General features: G+C 41.6%; 2 protein-coding genes across 4 annotated transcripts in view; both read left to right on the top strand.

The window, feature by feature from the left end:
* Positions 1 to 18,511, top strand: part of PRDM15 (PR/SET domain 15) — a 40,613-nt gene that overhangs the window by 7,382 nt on the left and 14,720 nt on the right. For 2 of the 3 annotated variants that reach the window (XM_061453525.1, XM_061453527.1), the window contains exons 3-12: positions 495 to 588; positions 2,968 to 3,121; positions 3,932 to 4,184; positions 5,350 to 5,472; positions 7,877 to 7,975; positions 8,726 to 8,947; positions 9,645 to 9,780; positions 10,878 to 11,059; positions 11,704 to 11,798; positions 12,720 to 12,807. In XM_061453525.1, the coding sequence (XP_061309509.1) occupies positions 495 to 588; positions 2,968 to 3,121; positions 3,932 to 4,184; positions 5,350 to 5,472; positions 7,877 to 7,975; positions 8,726 to 8,947; positions 9,645 to 9,780; positions 10,878 to 11,059; positions 11,704 to 11,798; positions 12,720 to 12,807 (1,446 nt within the window). The remainder of the gene's footprint in view (positions 1 to 494; positions 589 to 2,967; positions 3,122 to 3,931; positions 4,185 to 5,349; positions 5,473 to 7,876; positions 7,976 to 8,725; positions 8,948 to 9,644; positions 9,781 to 10,877; positions 11,060 to 11,703; positions 11,799 to 12,719; positions 12,808 to 18,511) is intronic. The other variant, XM_061453526.1, reaches the window with a different exon arrangement.
* RIPK4 (receptor interacting serine/threonine kinase 4) overlaps positions 6,793 to 18,511 on the top strand; it is an 85,348-nt gene continuing 73,629 nt past the window's right edge. Inside the window, exon 1 of the mRNA XM_061453528.1 lies at positions 6,793 to 6,797. The gene's annotated coding sequence lies outside the window, so the exon portion shown is untranslated. The remainder of the gene's footprint in view (positions 6,798 to 18,511) is intronic.

Genomic DNA, 18,511 nt, shown 5'->3' on the forward strand with positions numbered 1-18,511 from the left:
CTAGGCAGAGCTGTGCTCTCACAGCATGTTCATGCCCTGCTGAGACCCTGTGACAGTTCTGCTACTGCTACTGGGTTTGTGCCTCCTGTCACTAAGAAGACCACCCTACCCAAGCTCTTTCTAAAAGCCTGGGTGCTGGGAAAGTTTTCTTTAGCTGCTAGATGTTATGGCACTTTATCTGAAGAATAATGTCATCTTTAAGCAGAATAGTTGCTGTGGATGTAAGGCAATTATTTTCCTTTGAGAGAGAATTTTAACAATTGTCTTCTAATTGTACTGATCATTGTGTGTATTATCTCACCTACACAAGTGCCAGCTGTCAACTTGATGTTCAATTATACATGTTCTTTTAAGCAATATAAATAAACATCTGCCTCTGTATGTATGTATTTTGCCTGGTGTTAGATTTTGTATTTGGCTCTTGAAAGGAGAAGGCAGCTGTCTAACGGAGTGTTTTCCATCAACCTTTCTGTATGCTGTCTGCTTCCTTGCAGGGTGCGAGGACTGTGGGCAGTACCATGATTCAGAGTGTCCTGAGCTTGGCCCCGTGGTGACAGTCAAAGACTCCTTTGTATTGAGCAGGGCAAGGTAAGGAACATTTGTGTTAGCTCTGATTAACCCAACACCCATATTAGTTCTTTAAAGCATATTTGCTATTTAATGATTTTCACAGTGACAGCTGAAAAGTGAAGCCCCAATCTATGGAAAGCATATGGCCTTGATTAAATAGAAAAATTGATGCATACCCTTAAGTGCTTTACTGAATCGAAGCCAAAAAATAATATGCTGCTCATCAGGACTTGGCTTCTTTGCTGAGGTTTCTGGCAAAAAGATACTGCCAGATGGGGTGATGACTTCTGTCTTGGTTGAGTACCTGCAACTGTTTCCCCTCCTCATGTGTACCTTATTAGATTCATAGAAATGTGTGAGGATTTCTCATTTGTATGAATTGTTGTGTCCTCCTGCTTGGTATAACCTCTGAGAGGCAAAACAAGTTGTTCTCTTTATTATGAGATTTTACGAATGATAAGGGGTAATGCTTCTGTCAGAAAATGTGTGACAGTATGGCAGAAACATTCATGCTTGCCAAAAGAAACAAATAGGCTAAACCTAACTGGGAGAAAACAACACTAAGTAGTGATTTTTATAGTGAAAGGCAATCAGGAATGTCAGCAAACTTCATATTAATGTGTAAAATATAAGGCTAAGGGAGAGAAACAACTATCGTGAAGATGCAGGACAAGTCAAAAAAGGAAAGAGAGTTCAGATGGCTTCTTGTATTATAAAATGTGCTAAGGGCTTCCATATTTTTTGGGGGGGAAATCATGGACTTAAAATGTGGACAGCAAGTCTGACATATGGTGGCTGTGTAGGTCATACTGTGTAATCCCAGTAACAAACACTAAATGTGTTGGGTCTGCCATGTGGATGCCCTGACCCATCTCTGCCTGGGCCACATATTCTTGGTGCCCCACAGTGTACACTGGCTGCATAGCTGGTTTTCTGGGCTTTCCCAGAAAAGGAAGCTCCTTGCAACTCCTACCAGTCCTTGCCTTCCTATGCCTGGAAACCTGCCATGGATGATCTTCTGCATCAAGTGTTAATGAGGACTACTGTCTTAACAGGCCTGATGCTATTGTCTCTTCTGCTCTTGCCATAAGCTCCTGGGAAAAGCCTGATTCCTCCATCCCAATTACATCCCTGTAGGTATACACAGATGGCTTTTTGGGCCGCCACGCCATCTCTTTCCCAGGCTGATCAAGCTCTCCTTCCCCAGCCTGCCCTCACTGCTCTAGCCTTTGACCATACTGGTGGTCCTCCCGTGAGCTCAGTCCAATTTGTTACGTCTTTCCATTTCATGAGCCTGAAATGGGAGGTAGGATCTAGCAAGTGCAGAGCAGAGGGGGATGATCATTCACCTCAGTCTGTTGGCTGCTACAGTTCATACCATCCAGAATGCTTATGGTCCCCTTTGCTGCTGGGACATTCTATGGCCTCATGTCCAGCTTGCTATCCACCACCTCCCCCCCAGGGTCTTTCTCGCTGGTGATGGTACTGGCTGGGGTTCTTTCTTCCCTCCTGCAGGGCTTTGCATTTGTCCTTGGAATTTCATGTGATTCCTATCAGTTTATCTGTCTATCCAGGCTATCCAGGTCCCTCTGGATAGCAGTCTCGCCATCTGACTATGTCCCCCAGTCAGTGTGATCTGCAGACTGGACAGGAGTGCACTCCATTGTCCGTTCTAGGTTGTTGATAATGGTGTTAAACAATACAGAAGTCCCAGCACAAATCTTTGTGGTACCCCAGTTATGGTCTCCAGGTAAAGAACAGGACCCTCTAAGCCTGACAACCCAGCAGCTTATTTACCCTAGTAGCTGTGTGCCCTCCAGTCCATAACATCCCAACTTGGACAGAGAGATAGCGTTGAAAGCCTTACTGAACGGCATCCACTGCTTTTCCCTCATCCACAAACATGGTCATTTTATCCTGGAGGGCAAACAGTCTGTCAGGCATGAGTTGCCCTTAGTCAGTCCATGGTGACTGTTTCTCTTGCCACCTTCTCATGTGCCTCTAAATGCCTCTCAGAAGGTCCTGTTCCATGATTTTCCCAGGAACAGAAGTGAGGCTAACCAAGCTGCAGTTTCTTGTATCATCCATTTGGGCTCTTTTGAAGATGGGTGCAACATTTTTCTTCAGTCATCAGGGGCCTTCTCTGATGCCCATGATCTTTCCAAAACAATTGAGAATAGTCTAACTATGGTAGTGACTGCTCTGTCAGCACCCACAGGTGCAATCTGTCAGGTCTCTGGGCTTACATGGGTTGAACACTCATTTAATCACGTATGTGGCAGACTTGGCTGTCTCTGAAGTTGGGAGAAATACATGTTGACTTCTTTCCATGGGTTTCTGTACTGTTGTCCCATGTGTAACTTTTTTTTTCCCCTCAATTCTCTCTTCAATTTTTAGATCATCTCTGCCTTCTAATTTGGAGATAAGACAACTGGAAGATGGGACTGAAGGAGTGTTTGCTCTGACTCAGCTAGTGAAACGTACTCAGTTTGGCCCATTTGAATCCAAGAGAGTTGCCAACCTGGAAAAAGAATCAGTTTTTCCCCTGAAGGTAAGACAGGGCACATGAAAAGCAATAGCAAGGAGTCAGGTTTACCCACGATGAATTTATGCTATCTTACACTATGGGAAAAGATGTGTAGGGGCATCATTTGGGACATCTTTTAAGCATGCCCTGTAATGGACTAGCTAAACAACCATTCTCTGAGCAACATACAGAAGAACCAAACTGTAGATTCATTCTGTGTGTTCCATGGGAACATGGTTACAGGAGACACCTTCTGCATGTGATGATACAAGAGGGACAATGATTATGGCAGCTCATTTCAGTTGTTTTAATGAGTTTCTTCAATTTGATTGTATGTGATGAGTGACATACACACTAGGTTTATGGAACATGCAGAGTAAGTATTTTTTTCTGTCTTACATTTGTTTTACTCTTTTCTTGACAAGTTTTGGTAGGAATAATGCTACAGTAAAAGTTAAATTCAGTTTTAGTTTTCAGTAATACCTAACTCAGAAGCAAAGATCCAGAAAAGTGAATTGGGCATGCTGTTTGCATTCTCCTCCATTCTCCTGTATTCAGTCATTAAGATTTTGTGAGAAACTGGTTGCTATAGCAAGAATTCTTCAGATAAAAGTTCAGTTTGCTCCCATCCTGCCCCTGGTAGTCTGTCTAAGACATCCTCATCTGAAGATGTGACGGATACATCACATCACATACATCGTGATGCAAGTGTTGAGGCTTGCTTTGTCTCTGATGTGCATTGAATGGAAGCCGTTGCAAAAGCAGAAAATAAGGTTTATTTTTAACTTTGCATTATTTGGTAGGGTTTTATTATATGGATATTTTGTTTGGCAGGTGTTCCAGAAGGATGGGCCCCTGGTATATTTTGACACCTCAAATGAAGATGACTGCAACTGGATGATGATGGTGCGACCAGCCACTGAATATGAGCATCAAAACTTAACTGCCTTCCAGCATGACAATGATATTTACTTCACCACCTCCCAGGACATCCCACCAGGAACTGAGCTGCGAGTGTGGTATGCAGCTTTTTACGCCAAAAAAATGGAAAAGCCAGTGCTGAAGCAGGTCTCTAGTATTGCCAATGGTATGTGTGGGGGCCTTTTTTCCTTCCTAAGGGCCCAGTTCTGATAGGGACTGATAGTCCCCTACTGGTGTAGTTGACAGTGCTGTTTATCAAATAGGTTCTGACCCTGAGTTTGTTAGCCTTAGAGTCAGGCTGACCTGCATACATGGTTGTCCTACGAGAAGAAAGGATAGATGATCATGATATATCTAAGGTTTTGAAAATGGATGGCCTAATTGATGATTCAGCATCTTCAGAGTAATCAAACTGGATAAGTAGTTCTTAACTAAAGAAGTGGTGGTGGCATCAAAACATTTCTGGGTAGAAGAGCAAAGGAACCCAAGAATCAGTGGAAGTGTAAACATTTATGCAGATTTGCTCAAGAAGCATTCTCTTTCAATTGAAGTGAAAGTTTTGCTTTTGCTCAGAACTGTTACACAGTTTTGGAAACTTCCATGTATCTTATGCAGCCTTACATGGGACCCACTTGAATAAGTTAAGCTCAAGAGTGAACTGCCATTCCACATGATTTCTTGTGCATTGGCAAAGAAAGGCAGCAGGTTTTTTAGAATCTGAATTAGAATTGCCAGAAGTCTTTTTTTTTCCTCTGCCTCTTCATTTTCTTCTGCTTTTGCATTTCTACAGCTAAAAGGCACGATCCTTTAGCATTGCAAGAGCATTTTTGTTCTGCTCTTGAGCTCGAGTACTCCCTGAATGGTACTGCTAGTCTGAATATAATTTGGGGTGACAAATGGCTTGGGGGAGGGCATTGCCATCAGCATGCTTTACAGCTGATCTTGATGGTAAGCACATTCTTAAGTGCTACAGCTGAATCTATGCGGTTAAGAGGTTTTTGAATTCTGAGATGTTTCCAGTTGGTATTAACTGAGTTTTCTCTTTAGTTTAACCTGTTCCTGTATTTTTGTGTTCATATGGGTATTTAAAAATACTGTTTAGGTATGTCCTGCATTCTATGTTCAGCACTTTCACTATACACTTCAGAATATGAAAGGCACATTTTGTGAGATTCAGGCTTAAGAATGTTCTGGTTAGGATTTTACATGAGAATGTATTTGCAGGCCTGCCATAGGGCAAAACTTTCTGACTATAGTTACTGCCCTCAGCACAGAGCAAGAGAATCAAAGGAAATCTGGAAAGTAAAAGGAACTGTTTTTCCTCTTCACAGATACATGCTTGGTAGTGATGGATTCTGATAAAGAGGGAAATAAAACATCTTCAAAACCTTCGTCTGCTGTCTTCCCCCATAAAAAAACGAAGAAATGCAGCATACCAGCAGCTGATCCAGCAGGTATGCAAAAATCATGGTATTCTTAAAGGAGTCAGAGGACAGATACAGATCTAAAGAGCTGCCATGTGTACCACTTCTATGCAGATATTATGGTTATATAGCCTTGGACAGATCCTAATCTAGAGAGGATTTGAAAGTCTGCGGTTTCTTTTTATTTTCATGGCCATTGTGCTTATAATACATTTGCAGGTTAAAAAATGACAGAAAACCACAACTGCTTCTGACTTTGGAGGTGGTTATTAGTGGAAGTGGCGTGGGGGGTGGGGGGTGCAATTGCAGAGAAAATCTTCAGACGCTCTCTGCAAAGTGTAATAGTTCAAATTATCAGAATTTTGCTCACTAATACTAAAATTAGCCAGAAGAGGAGGAGAATTGTTGCAGATGTGTACAGAGCAATTAATCAGAAGATCCATTCATTTAATTGGATACTGTCACAGCTAAAATGTGAAGTTGACTGGGGAGTTGTCTTTGATTTTGGCACCACTGATTTATTTTGCTGGGGGAGAGGAAACTATGAAGAGTTTTAACAATCCCTTCATCCTCCTGAAAGTCCAACTTCAATAGAAACAAAATGCTGTGTGTTATACTTTGGGAATCCTAAAGTGCTCTCACTGAGATAATATTTTGGTATTTCCAAAGCTAAATATTATACCTCTCTTGATTCTGTATATTTGCCTCAAGTAGTACGAAGCAGTTGCCAACTGACAGATCTGTTCTTCCAAGTAAACTGGATTGCCCTGCAGCCATGCTGGAAGCCTGAAGTGGAAATCTAAGCAGGACCTGAGTCTTCCTGGCAAGGCAATGCATAACCAGGGTTTCCAGGTTTACTCCTTGAGGCAGCTAAGGAGCAAGGGAACTGCAGAGTCAGGGACAGTTTTCCAAGGCAGACTTCAGTTTTGCAGATGGTCCTTTTTAAGCTTTATTAGCCTGCAACTTTGTGAGGCTGGTGGAGTAGCTTACCTGTTGCCTGCCAATCTGACTGGTTTTTGAAGTTATGCAGAATCTTGGGGTTTAGGTTTGCTGGTTTTAGCCTCCCAGACAGAGCTCTGAACTTCTTTGTATAGTCTGTGAAGAATAAACTGATGTTGCTGAATTGTCTAGTCATTTTTTTGTTTAGTTATTACATCATGGATGAGATCACGCTTCTGTAGTGCAGAACATTGAACGTAACTTGTAGCAGGGACACTCTGTGCCTCAGAGAATCTTTTATTTTGGTCTAAGAGACAACACTGAAAAGGAGGAATATAGGAAATCTGTGGCAGAAACTGAGGCACAGTTACCCACACAGTTACCGTGACTGATACCCAGCCCGACCCGAGCAGCAAGTAACTCTCCTCAGTTTATATACTGGGCATGACGTGCTGTGGTGTGGAATACCCTTTTGGCTAGTTTGGCTCAAGGTGTTCTGTCCCTGCTTCCTTCTGGCCTCCCTTGCTCCTCCTCGCTGTCAGAGCATGAGACTGCAAAGTCCTTGGTCAGAGTAAGCATTACTAAGCAACAACTAAAAACAGTTCAGCAACTATTCTCAGGCTAAAGTCAAAACCACAGCACTGCACCAGCTACTGCAAGGAAGGAGAAAAATTACTGCTACAGCTGAACCCAGGACAGCTGCCATTCACTTAACTAATTTCAGTGTCATACTCGTTCTCTGAGAGAGTCTTGTCGACTGTGGACTATTCAGCTTTGTATGTACCAAAAAAAAAATCTCTGAACCAGTCTAGATTTATCAGATCCTCTTAACAAATTCAGACATATCATCCAAGGACTTAAAGACAATGGACACTGAACAGAGTAACTGTTTTCCTCTTTTCTTTTTTTTTTTTGCTTTTTTTATTCCAGTTCAATTTTCCCTCTAATTTCTTCTTTTTTTTTTTCTTTATCTGGAGTGAGCTGATATGTTAATGAAAACATATAATATGGTGGTTTTATAGAACATCTGATTAATGAAATTGAGTTATCATTATCCTCACCTTTACTTCCGTTAATCCAGATGTTCTTACTCTGCAATGCTTTTCATGGAGGGCGAAGAAGCTTCTCTTGCTTCTGTCCTCAGTTGACCCAGAAGAGTACTAGTAACACCGGTTTTAAAGGTGCTAAAAATGGCTTTATATTGTGCCTTTGATAATCACAATTCTTTAGAAAGTGATAAAAGGACCCTTTAGACTTCAAAAGAGCACTGATACTCTCTTTTGGCATCGTTTCTGTTCTAACTTCTCATCTGTTCTGATGCTTCAGGTGTTCATATTTGAAAAATCGTGAAATTATCCCAGATGCCCCTGTGGGCCTCTTACTGCTTAAATTCTGACTTGTGTTACTCAGGGAGTTATTGCAAGATAAACAAAGCTGCAGCAATTTTTCACCTTCCCATTTTCAAAGCTTTTCAGTATTTCTCCTTGTGATTTAGTGAACACTCCAGAAGGCAGCAGAGGTGCAGAAGCAGAGTCCAGCCAGTGGACGTGTAAAGTGTGTTCATCTGCATTCCAGGAGCCTCATCTGCTGACGGGTAAGTGCTAGAAATTCATGAGAGACTACTGAGAAAAGTCAGAATTCTGCTTTTCCAGAGCAGGGCACTGTGAACCCATGCCCTGTCTATGATGCAGTAACATAAAAGTCTTAATATTTGTGTTTTTTTAAGAAAGAGGGAAAATGGTAAAACAGTGGTATTTTGGATATGGCAGTCAGTGGTCAATCTATGGACAAACAACTGTGATCTTGAATCTAGAAGAAATAAAACTTGTATAGGAAATGACATGTGAATGTTAGGCATATCAGGGATGTGGAATTGCATGAAAAATGTGTAAGGTCAGTGATGCCAGCTTATTCTTAGTAATATTGTGTGGCATTTACAGCACAGATTTAGTAAAGGTAATGAAATACTTCTGGGTTTTTTTATTGCATTTCCTTTGCAGCTATATTGTGCAGTTTTCAAAAGAATTTAAAATATTGAAGAGCTCTGGCCATCTGATGAATCATTTCTGAAAAGAGGACCTAGGCTGCTAAATAACTTTGACATTCGGTAAAACATGCCTATTATCAGGGAGCACAACCTTTTTATAGTGATATCTAATAAATCTCTTAATAATTCAGTCCCTGTGAGTAATTGTTTCAATGTTTAATAGACTGTATGCTTTTGAAATAATTTGAAGTGAGTGTCTCCTAAGTGATGTTGCCCTCATAAGCTGGATCTATCCATTTGAGTATTTCATGAGAGTTTCTTACCTCCTTACTCTGATGTTCTTTCCCGTCCACCCAGAGCACTTGCTGAGTCACCTGGAACAAGCTAAAGGTGCCTCCCAAACCAGCCAAAATGAGGCTGTTGCAGAGAAAGCAGTAGAAGCTTCCCCTGTAGATCAGCCAGTGACTTGTGATGCAGCCAGTGCCAGTACAGACTCAAGGAGGAAGGCCAGGCGGGGAAGAAAGCCCAAAACAGCAAAAGCAGAAGCACCTCTTGTTGCTGAAGAGAGAGATTCTGCAGGTAAAGCAAAACTTAAGAAAATGCTAAGCATGTATCCGCTCTTCTGTATTGATGCCACCTTAGAAAGACCTAAAAAGTAGCAGAGACAAGATGGAGGGTTTTAGTTAGATCACTTAAGCAGACAATTTACAAACTTTGTTAATTATCTCTGATGGCCTTGTCTACGGTAAATGTTGTAGCACCTACACTTAGATTGCCTTCATTCTCCTGTGACGGTTTTAGTAATGGAGAGGCCTGGAGACACACAGAATAGTGGCTATGGGAGACCTGCCTAGGCTTCTACAAGAAGGAGCAGGAGGTAAAGCATCCTCCCTCTCAAGAGGAGATACCTTCCTCTGTCTACCAAAGTTTATTCTTGAAAGGGACCATTTTTCAGGGCCTTACCTTCCTTCAAGGGAAGTTCTAGTAGGAAATTTCATAATGCATAATCAACTGACACCTTAGTAATAGGTTGGAAAGGTTAAGAAACTGCCTCCCTAAGAGATGTTGACTACACCTCACTTGTCATTCAGTAGTGAATTTTTCTATCTTGCAAGAGCTACCTACCTACTCATTAGCAATCCATTATTTATCATTGACAACTAATATGTTTGTGAATAAATAATGTATTCATGCCAGATCTCATTACAAATTCTGTATTTGAGGTTTTATTTCTACCTATCCACATTAACTCTGTACTTTCATGATGTGTTTGCAGTGGAACGCGTATCTGACATTGTAACTCAGGTCCCACCTGAAGAGGTAGCCCTGCCTTCAGCTGCAGAAGAAAGGATTATGGAATTGGTTTTAGGAAAGATGCCTAGCACCACAAGTAGCATCAGTTCAGTGACAAAGTAAGTGTTCTGGGATGCAGTTTCCTCTTATGCTTAGTTAAGATTCTGTAGCATGTAACAGCTCTGCTCAATTGGGTCCACAAATGCTCTTTCTCATTAGTGTAAAATTGTGTGATGCTGCTGCTGCTACAAGAGCTGACTTTGAGTGCCACAGAGATGGCTTGTGCACTGGAGGATGGTGGTACAGAGATGGTGAGATTGGTGGTAGAATTTTGACACATAAATGATGAGAATTTAATTTTTCATTACGATACTGCTTTTATTTAGTGTGATTCCAAAAGTCTCCTACAGCTGCAAGGTGAAATATTACTCCCATTGAATGTTGGTGAGAAAACAGGCAAACAGATTTTTGCTAAAAAAATAAAAATAATAAAATATGCTAACTGTTATTACTCAGTTTTGCATCTTAACTCATAAATGATTTCTTGTTGATTTGTCCGTGTGATGCTTCAGATTTTGAGCAGTGGGAGGGGAAAACTTCAGTATAACAGTGCCTCAGGGAGATTCGTAAATATAATTCAACTAATTTAGGTTCTTTATGTCTTTTTGTCTTGGTATAATTGGCTTTTTCAATTATTTTTTGTGTAATAAAGCACTTGATTTTTCAGAATTGCCTAGTAGTGCTATATATTGAAGTCCTTAGCAGACACAGAGCCATCAAAAATGCGTTTCAGCAGGTGGTTGTGCTGGGAAATAGAACAGTACTGCTTCTTGGCACCCTGCCACCCTCTTATTATATATGCCTTTTGCATGCAAACTGCCAAGCTTTCTAAGCTGAAGAGTGCTAATATTTTCAGATGAGCAGAACAGATCCTTTATGTTCCTCTGAGGGCCTTCAAAGAGAATCTCTGAGGCTGGTGGCTGCTGCTTTTTTCCTCTTTGTGCTGGGTGAAGATAATTTGGAGTGAGCTGCGCTCTGACATCTGCCACTTGCAGGGGGTGGCCAGGAGGGTACCTTGGCAATGAGGAAGCCCCAGGCTCTTTCCCTCCTGCCAGAAGCTGAGCATAACACTCCTCTAGCTTTTGCCAGTTGGTGGGGCTCTTTCTTGCAACCTGTGGGATACCTTTCAGTCCCTGCCTTTCTTTCTCTAATCCAGTAGGTTTGCTCATCACCAAAACACCATGTCCCTCAAAAGAAGTTTAATTCTCTCCAGTAGACACGGTATACGGCGGAAACTGATAAAACAGCTTGGGGAGCACAAGCGAGTCTATCAATGCAGTATCTGCAGTAAGATCTTCCAGAACAGCAGCAACCTCAGCAGGCACATCCGTTCTCATGGTGGGTTTGCTTTTGTCTTGCATATTGATTTTGTGTCTCATTGGTTCCACCTTTGAGTAAAAGAGCTAGGCTGTTTTAGATAGTGGGATACATAATTTTAAGTGATTTGGGGGATGGGGCTTAAGTTGCTCTAGGAAACATTTTTGTTATGCAGGCCAAAGCATACAAATATAATAGTTGAAAGTTGGAGTATTTAAAATTTGAATTTAGGTACGTATTTTAAACAAAGGCAAGGATGCAGTGGTTTTTCCAAAGCTATTCTTGCCTTTAAATATATATCATGCCCCACCTTCACAGGCATACGGGCAGCATTGGTGTGTAAATGTCAGCTGGGTGCTTTTTAGCTTGTGATCTGCAGTTGCAGGTGTCCATGACCTAATTGTAAGGATTTTCTGATAAATAATCACTGAAAAAGGGTGGGGGAACCAAACAAAATTGTTGTCAAAATTGTTGGAAAAGGTTAAAATCCAGTATTTGGATCTCCTGAATTACTGAAGTGGCTCATCACTAGCCTGTTTGTTTGCAGTTTGTGCTTTGGTTTCTCCTGCTTGTGTGTGTTTGTGCTTTGGTTTCCCCTGTCTTGCCTGGAGTTGGTTATTATCAGTCACTGACTACTTTCTTTTTATGTTGATTGATCCCCTCAGGTGACAAACTATTTAAATGTGAGGAGTGCGCAAAGCTGTTCAGCCGTAAAGAGAGCTTGAAGCAGCATGTTTCATACAAGCACAGCAGGAACGAAGTGAGTGGAAATGAGTAGCGGGCTCTTTCTGAGCTTAGGTGAAAATGTACAGTGAGCTTCTAGGTGCTGGCTGGGGAGCTTGGGTCAATTATATTTGAGAAGGTATCTGTGTGAATAAGTGAGACATAACTGATAGGGAGGTAACACCTGTTAGAGCAGTGGATGCGTTGGCAAAGCATGGGTATGCTTTTGAGCATACAAGTCCTTTTTTGTGTCTGAATTTCCTAAAGAAAGTCATTTTCAGGTATCAGTTACAGCAAGACAAGCTGGTGTTAGCTGGACCTGCATGATCTAGAGATGAGATCTCACTTCAGTTTATGGCACTAAATGGGATTGTTCCAGTCTTGTTTGCTTGTCCTGTTTCATTTATCCCCACCTGTAGTGTCCCTCAATGTATGAACTCTCTGGGTAAAGGCTGTGTCATTAAGGTCTATGCACACGTGTAAACCTGCAGTGCTTACAGTAGCAGCACTGTTCCTGTTGGTGAGGGCTTTTCAGTGCTGCTGCCATGTAAGTATTAAACATGGTTGCAGTGGTGCCTTATCAGTGAATATTTCCATTACTGCTTGGCATTGAGGTCCTAAGCGCTCAGATTGCTGGAATCTGTTCTGGAGCTGGAGGGTGAGTCAGATTATGTCTTGTTTCTCAAAAATCCTATCACTGTGTTTGACTGGTGCTTATCAATGAGAGTGTTACATGCACACAGCTGCATGGTCTACTCTTTGTATAGAGCTCCGATGTGGGAACGTGGCAGGATGGTACAGCATCAGAGTTTTGCTTCACTGTGTATTTAAATGTCCTGTTGAAGGAAGCAAAATAGGAAAGACGGAAAACAGAAAAAGTAGTTGAGATTTAGCATCTCTCTGTCAGATGTAAGTGGGTGTTTTTCCCACTTAAATTCTTACTGTTTGCAATCCTCAGGTTGACAGTGAGTACAGATACAAGTGCACCACATGTGAAAAGGCCTTTCGGATAGAGAGTGCATTGGAGTTCCATAACTGCAGGACAGGTAAGAATGGCTAACCATTCAGTTTCCTCTGGTCTCTCTACTCATTTTGGGGGGATGTTGACAAGTCCATGTCAGCATAGAAACTACAGAAGGGAGTAAAAATTTAGATTTTTGGCATCCTCTCAAGAAGCAACCTGCCCCCTTTCCTGCCAAAAATCCCTCATTTGTGATAAGAAAAGTGTAACCAGTAATCCATAGAGCAACGCATCCGTTTAATTTGTTGCTTTTTTTTTTAGCCTTACTGCTTTTTCATTTGTATGTTCAGATACCCTGTTACCACCTCTGTTTAATTTTCTTTCCTGAAACTATGTTTTACCTCATTTCTCTGAAATAAAGGAACTGGAAAGGAGGCTGGCACTATCGATAATGTGTAGTTATTTCTGGGGTTGCAGTTTTCTGCTTTCTCATGCTTGCTTTATACTTGCGATAGACTCTAGATGTTGGTGTGTTGTTTTTTTTTCTCAGTATCATTAGAACCTGTTCTTTTTTTCCATAGTCATCTTGTAACTTGTGGTTACAAGTTACTATGTAACTTAACATAGTGACTTAACATAGTGACTTGTGGTTACTCATTTATGCTGAGGACTGTTATGCTTAGAAAATGACATCCTGGTTACTTTTATGGACCCATGGAATCACAGAATAGTTTGGGTTGGAAAGGACCTTAAGATCATCTAGTTCTACTGCTTTTTCCTAGTAGGGGTCTCTTTACTGGTGCACCAGCAGGTTTTTCATCTGATGTGGTGTGTGTTGCCTCATTAGCCCCCTACAGAACTGCAAAGTGGCTCTGGGTGAGGACATTGGATTTTAGAGGAAGCCCCTTGCTTTTAATTGTCCTTGTCCTCCTTTTTTTTTGGTGTTTTTTTTTATCCAGCCCTTTTCATTTTCATGTCCTTCCAAGTCTTCAATTAGTTTCATATCTTCTTTAGAGTACCTAGGTTTATTTTGCTCAATTACCAGTTTACCGTCAGGAATTAAGGACATCACCTTAACTCTTTCTGTTTCTGCTTCCTGTTTAGCCTCACGATCAGCCAAATTATTTCCAGTCTCTTGATCAGAGTTACCTCTTTGGTGTCCTTTACAATGTATGATAGCCACTTCATTGGGTAATTGTACAGTTTCTAACAATCGTAGAATTTCCGTTGCATGTTTAACCTTTATCTTCCCTGGGTATTTAAAAGTCCTCATTCTTTCCAGATTGCTCCACATGCATGAACTACACCAAAGGCATATTTGGAATCAGTTCATATGTTTATCTGCTTGTTCTCTGCCAACTCCAAGGCTCTAGTCAGGGCTATTATTTCTGCCTTTTGTGCTGAGGTGTTAGAGGGTAATGGTTTAGCTTCTATTACCTTTGAAGTTATAGTTATGGCATATCCTGCTCTTCGTTTACCATCTTTAACAAAGCTGCTGCCATCAGTGAACTGGGAATCTGCACCCTCCAGAGGCTCCTCCTTCAGATCTGGTCGGCTCGAATATACTGTCTATAGTGGCCAAGAAATCGTGAGTTAACGGTTCAGTAGGGGTTTCCTGAAGGAAAGATGCTGGATTCACAACATTAGTGATCACAATTTCCACATCATCCAGTTCTACTAGGATGGCTTGATACTTCAAGAAACGTGATCATTGGCAATAGCCAGTGGGTACCTTTTTGTTCTAGGACTGTTAGATACTGCATGTGATACTAACACGGTGATCTTTTGTCCCAGTGTAAATTTTTGGGCCTCTTGGATGTTTAAGATAACTGCTGCCACTGCTCTCAAGCATCCAGAGCAGCCTTTACTTGGTTCATCCAGTTGTTTTGAAAAATAGGCCACTGCTCTTTTATAAGGTCCCAATCTTTGAGCCAAAACCCCCAAGGCAATTCCGTTTCTCATGGGAATATAGCCAAAAGTGTTTAGTTATGTCCAGCAGCCCCAGAGCTGGAGCTCTCATGAGTCCTGTCTTTAAACTTTTAAACGCTTCTTCAGCTTGATCTGTCCGTTTTAGAAAGGTTGGATTTTCTTTTAGCAGCTCATATAAGAGTCTTACCAGAACACCATAATCATGGATCCAGAGTTGACACCATTCTGTCATTCCCAGAAACGTCCAGAGATCTTTAACCGTGGATGGTCATGGTGTTTGAGAGATTGCTTCTTTCCCGAGCTGCTCCAAGTTCTGGTTGTCCTCCTGTTATTTTGCATCCTAAATAAGATACTTGAGTTTGAATTAGTTGAGCCTTCAATTTAGATACTCAGTATCCATTTAGCCCCACCCAGTAAGTTAACAATTCTACAGTCCATTGAACACATTCTCTCTCAGTTTTGGTAGCAATTAACAGGTTGTCAACATACTAAAGTTGCTGTCTGGGTGGGTGCTTCCCAGGATTCTAATTCTCATGCCAATTGATTTCCGAAAATGGTCTGACTGTTTTTAAATTCCTGAGGTAACACCATCCAAGTGAGCTGTATCTTTCTTCCTGTTTCAGGGTTTTCCCATTCGAAAGCAAATAAATTTTTACTTTCTTTGGCCAGGGGCAGACAGAAAAATGCATCCTTTAAGTCCAGAACGTAAACCACTCCTGATTAGTATTCAATTTAGTCAATAAGGTATGCAGATTAGCTGCTACTGGATGAATGTCCTCCACAATTTTGTTGATTGCTCTGAGATCTTGAACTAGTCTGTAACTTTTCCCATCGGATTTATTTAGTGACAAGATAAGAGTATTATATTCTGATTCACATTCAATTAATAATCCATATTTTAAAAAAATATTTCTTTGATTCCCTTTTGATCCTCCAATTTTAAGGGATATTGTTTTATTCTAATTAGGCAGGCCTCCCTTTTATTTCTACTTTAACAGGCAAAGCATTTTTTTTGCCTTACCTGGAACTTCAGATACCCATACTCCCAGATATACCTGAGTAAGGATTTCTTCTATTTCAGGGAGGTCCTTCTGTTTGTTTTTCTGTTGAATTAAAGATAAACTCAAAACTTCAATTAATTGATAGGTTTTGACTCTTAATTCTATTTTGCCTTCTTTAAACGTTGCTTCTTGGCCTAGTAAAGATTTTGGAGAATTTGGCATGTATAAAAATTTATGCATTCCTGTTTGTTTTCCCAATTTATTCTCTAAAGGTTTCAGAAAGAATGCTTTTTTTTTTTTTTTTCTTTTTTTTGGTGTCCAGTAGCTCCCACATGTGTAACAAATTCTTTTCCCTCTGATTTAATGCTGAATAAGTTGCTCCTATATCCAGTTAAAAATCCCACTTTATTTCCTCTAGTCCCTAGTTTTAATTTAATCAGTGGATCTGCTAGGATAGATTCCCCAGGTCCCCATCAGTCTAGTTCCAGTTCAGTCACCAGAGCCACCCCATGGCACTCCCCCCAGAGCAGTCTCACTTCCAATGTCCAAACTCCTTACAGTATGCGCATTGATCCCATCCCACAGGAGAATTCAATCTCTCACCTCTGCCTGACATTCCTCCTCTACCTCTGCCTCCTCCTCTCACGTTAGTCCCTCCACCAGTTTATACTTGTCCCAAAGCAGCCACTCAGTGCTTTCTTCTTTACCTGTTCCCGATTCCTATATGCTCCCCACGCTTCTTTCACATTCAAATCCTTCTGTTCTGTTGCTAGTGACAGCAACCTCTTCCTCCTTATCAATAACAGATGGGGCAGATGCCGAGAGTGCTCCTCTTGGAGGTACCTATGATACACAGTCACCCAACCTATCTTCCTGATTACTCTGTTTGTTTTTTTGGTTTTGTTTTTGTTGGGTTTTTTTAACTTTAAACATCATTCCCCCAATATCACAGGCTGAACAACATGTCTCCATCTTAGCTTTCTGTTTTTCCGTCCTTTTCCAAAGCCAAAATCAGGGATCTGGCAGAGCTGTATTTATTTCACATTCCGTCTGCCACTCTGGGTGGTTTCTTAAAGTGAGAAACGTATCTGCATACATCACTTCATCCCATTTTCCTTGTTGTCTTAAAAATAACATTAATTTCAACAATGTGTTCAGAGTTCCATTTTTGGGCCATTTCTCCTGATCCTCCCAGAGTATACAAGGGCCACCATTGGTTACAGTATTTCACCAACATTTTCTTAGTTACTGAGACCCCAGGAAACCCTCCCGGTTCTTTTCAATGTGCCAAAATGCACCCTAAAGGACTCTTTTTCAAGATCTCTCCACTCTGCTGATTTCCCGTTATCAATCTCGCATTCACACACACACGGGATCCTGCAGACAGACTCCACACAGTTACAACACTTGAGACAGAGACTAAAATTGTATCAAACAAACAACAATTAACACTTATAATAGTCTGTAACCAAGACCAAAATCACAAGACCAAAATCATCACTATAACAAGCCACAAAATAGTCACACTCCACACGGTTACACCACTTGAAACAGAGACAATTAGTAATGCAGTTATAACAGTCTGTCACCAATACTAAAATCAGAAGACCAAAATCATAACTATAACACACCACAATGTAAGTCAAATACCAGTAAAATCCAAAACTGTTTCTACAGGATGCCCACTGTGTCTTGCAGGACCCAGACCATAAGATGCCCCCTGCTTCTTGTGGGTGTATACCAAACGGATGCTAGCAGCTGGGTATACACCTTTACCCATGAGATTTCCTATCTCGATTTACAGAAGGCTTCCAAACCATGCGTACGCTTACCAAACCAATTTACCAAAACGAGATGCCCCCTGCATCTTTACAGACTATACAAAAGAAAAGAATACCTTTTATGAGATGGTCCTTGTCTGCTCCCGCAGTGATCCGAATCTGAGCCGAGCTGAGGGGTTCCTCCGGGAAAAACTCCCGAGGGCCCTAGGGAGCCCTGTCCTCAGCAGGTCCTGCAGCCGAGCAGAGAGGGTCCCATCTGGGGTGCCAGATTGATTCGGAGAAAACTCCCAGAACAAACTCGCCAGCAGAGTTTCAAGTTGACAAGCAGGTATTCTTTATTGCAGCACTGGGAGACACGAGGATCGCTCCTCCAAGCATGTCTCTCCCAAGTGTCAACCAGGCTGTGATTATATTGTCCTTAACATACATATTCATTAGATTACATACATGACATCATACTTTTTAGAGAATGCCTCCTGTATGCATACAAAAATGTGGTAGTGGGCTTTCGGACCCCTGGTGGTTATTTCTTCATCACTTTGTTTTAGGATCGTTGTCATATCAGTAACCACCAGGTGTTTCTGGCAAAGCTTATTTTAGTAATTTCCTTTTCTCTATAGTTGCTAACAAAGCCTAATGTTTTTGAGGTTACTTATTTACAACCCTTCAATCAACCCCATTCTTCAGTTTGGTTTTTTTTTTGTTGTTGTTGTTTGTTTGGGTTTTTTTGTTTAGTTTTGGTTTGTGGGTGGGGTTTTTTTGTTGGTTTGTTTTTTTTTTGTAACTAGCTGCCAGCTCCCTGTATTACCGCCCTCCTCCTTTTCTGTATGCTCTGTGGTGGACGCCTGTGGCCCCTGTACAGCTCAGGCCTGGAGCAAGCAGCCCAGCTCTCTCAGCTTCCCTGACACCTTTCAGCTACCGCCAGCGTCCCGCAGCTCAGCCCCTGCTGCAGGAGGGCCTCCACCAGGGCACCGAGTGCAGCCCTGCCCATGGCGCACCCTCTCCTCACGACTCCGGTGCAGGCGCTCTCTGCACCCCGAGCTCCGCGCTGCAGCCCCCCCTCTCATCGGCTCTGTCT

The sequence above is a fragment of the Pezoporus flaviventris genome, unplaced genomic scaffold (genome assembly GCF_033815535.1).
Source record: "Pezoporus flaviventris isolate CSIRO_AGI_PZ_B2104156 unplaced genomic scaffold, CSIRO_AGI_Pfla_v1 ptg000015l, whole genome shotgun sequence".
Taxonomy (NCBI): domain Eukaryota; kingdom Metazoa; phylum Chordata; class Aves; order Psittaciformes; family Psittacidae; genus Pezoporus; species Pezoporus flaviventris.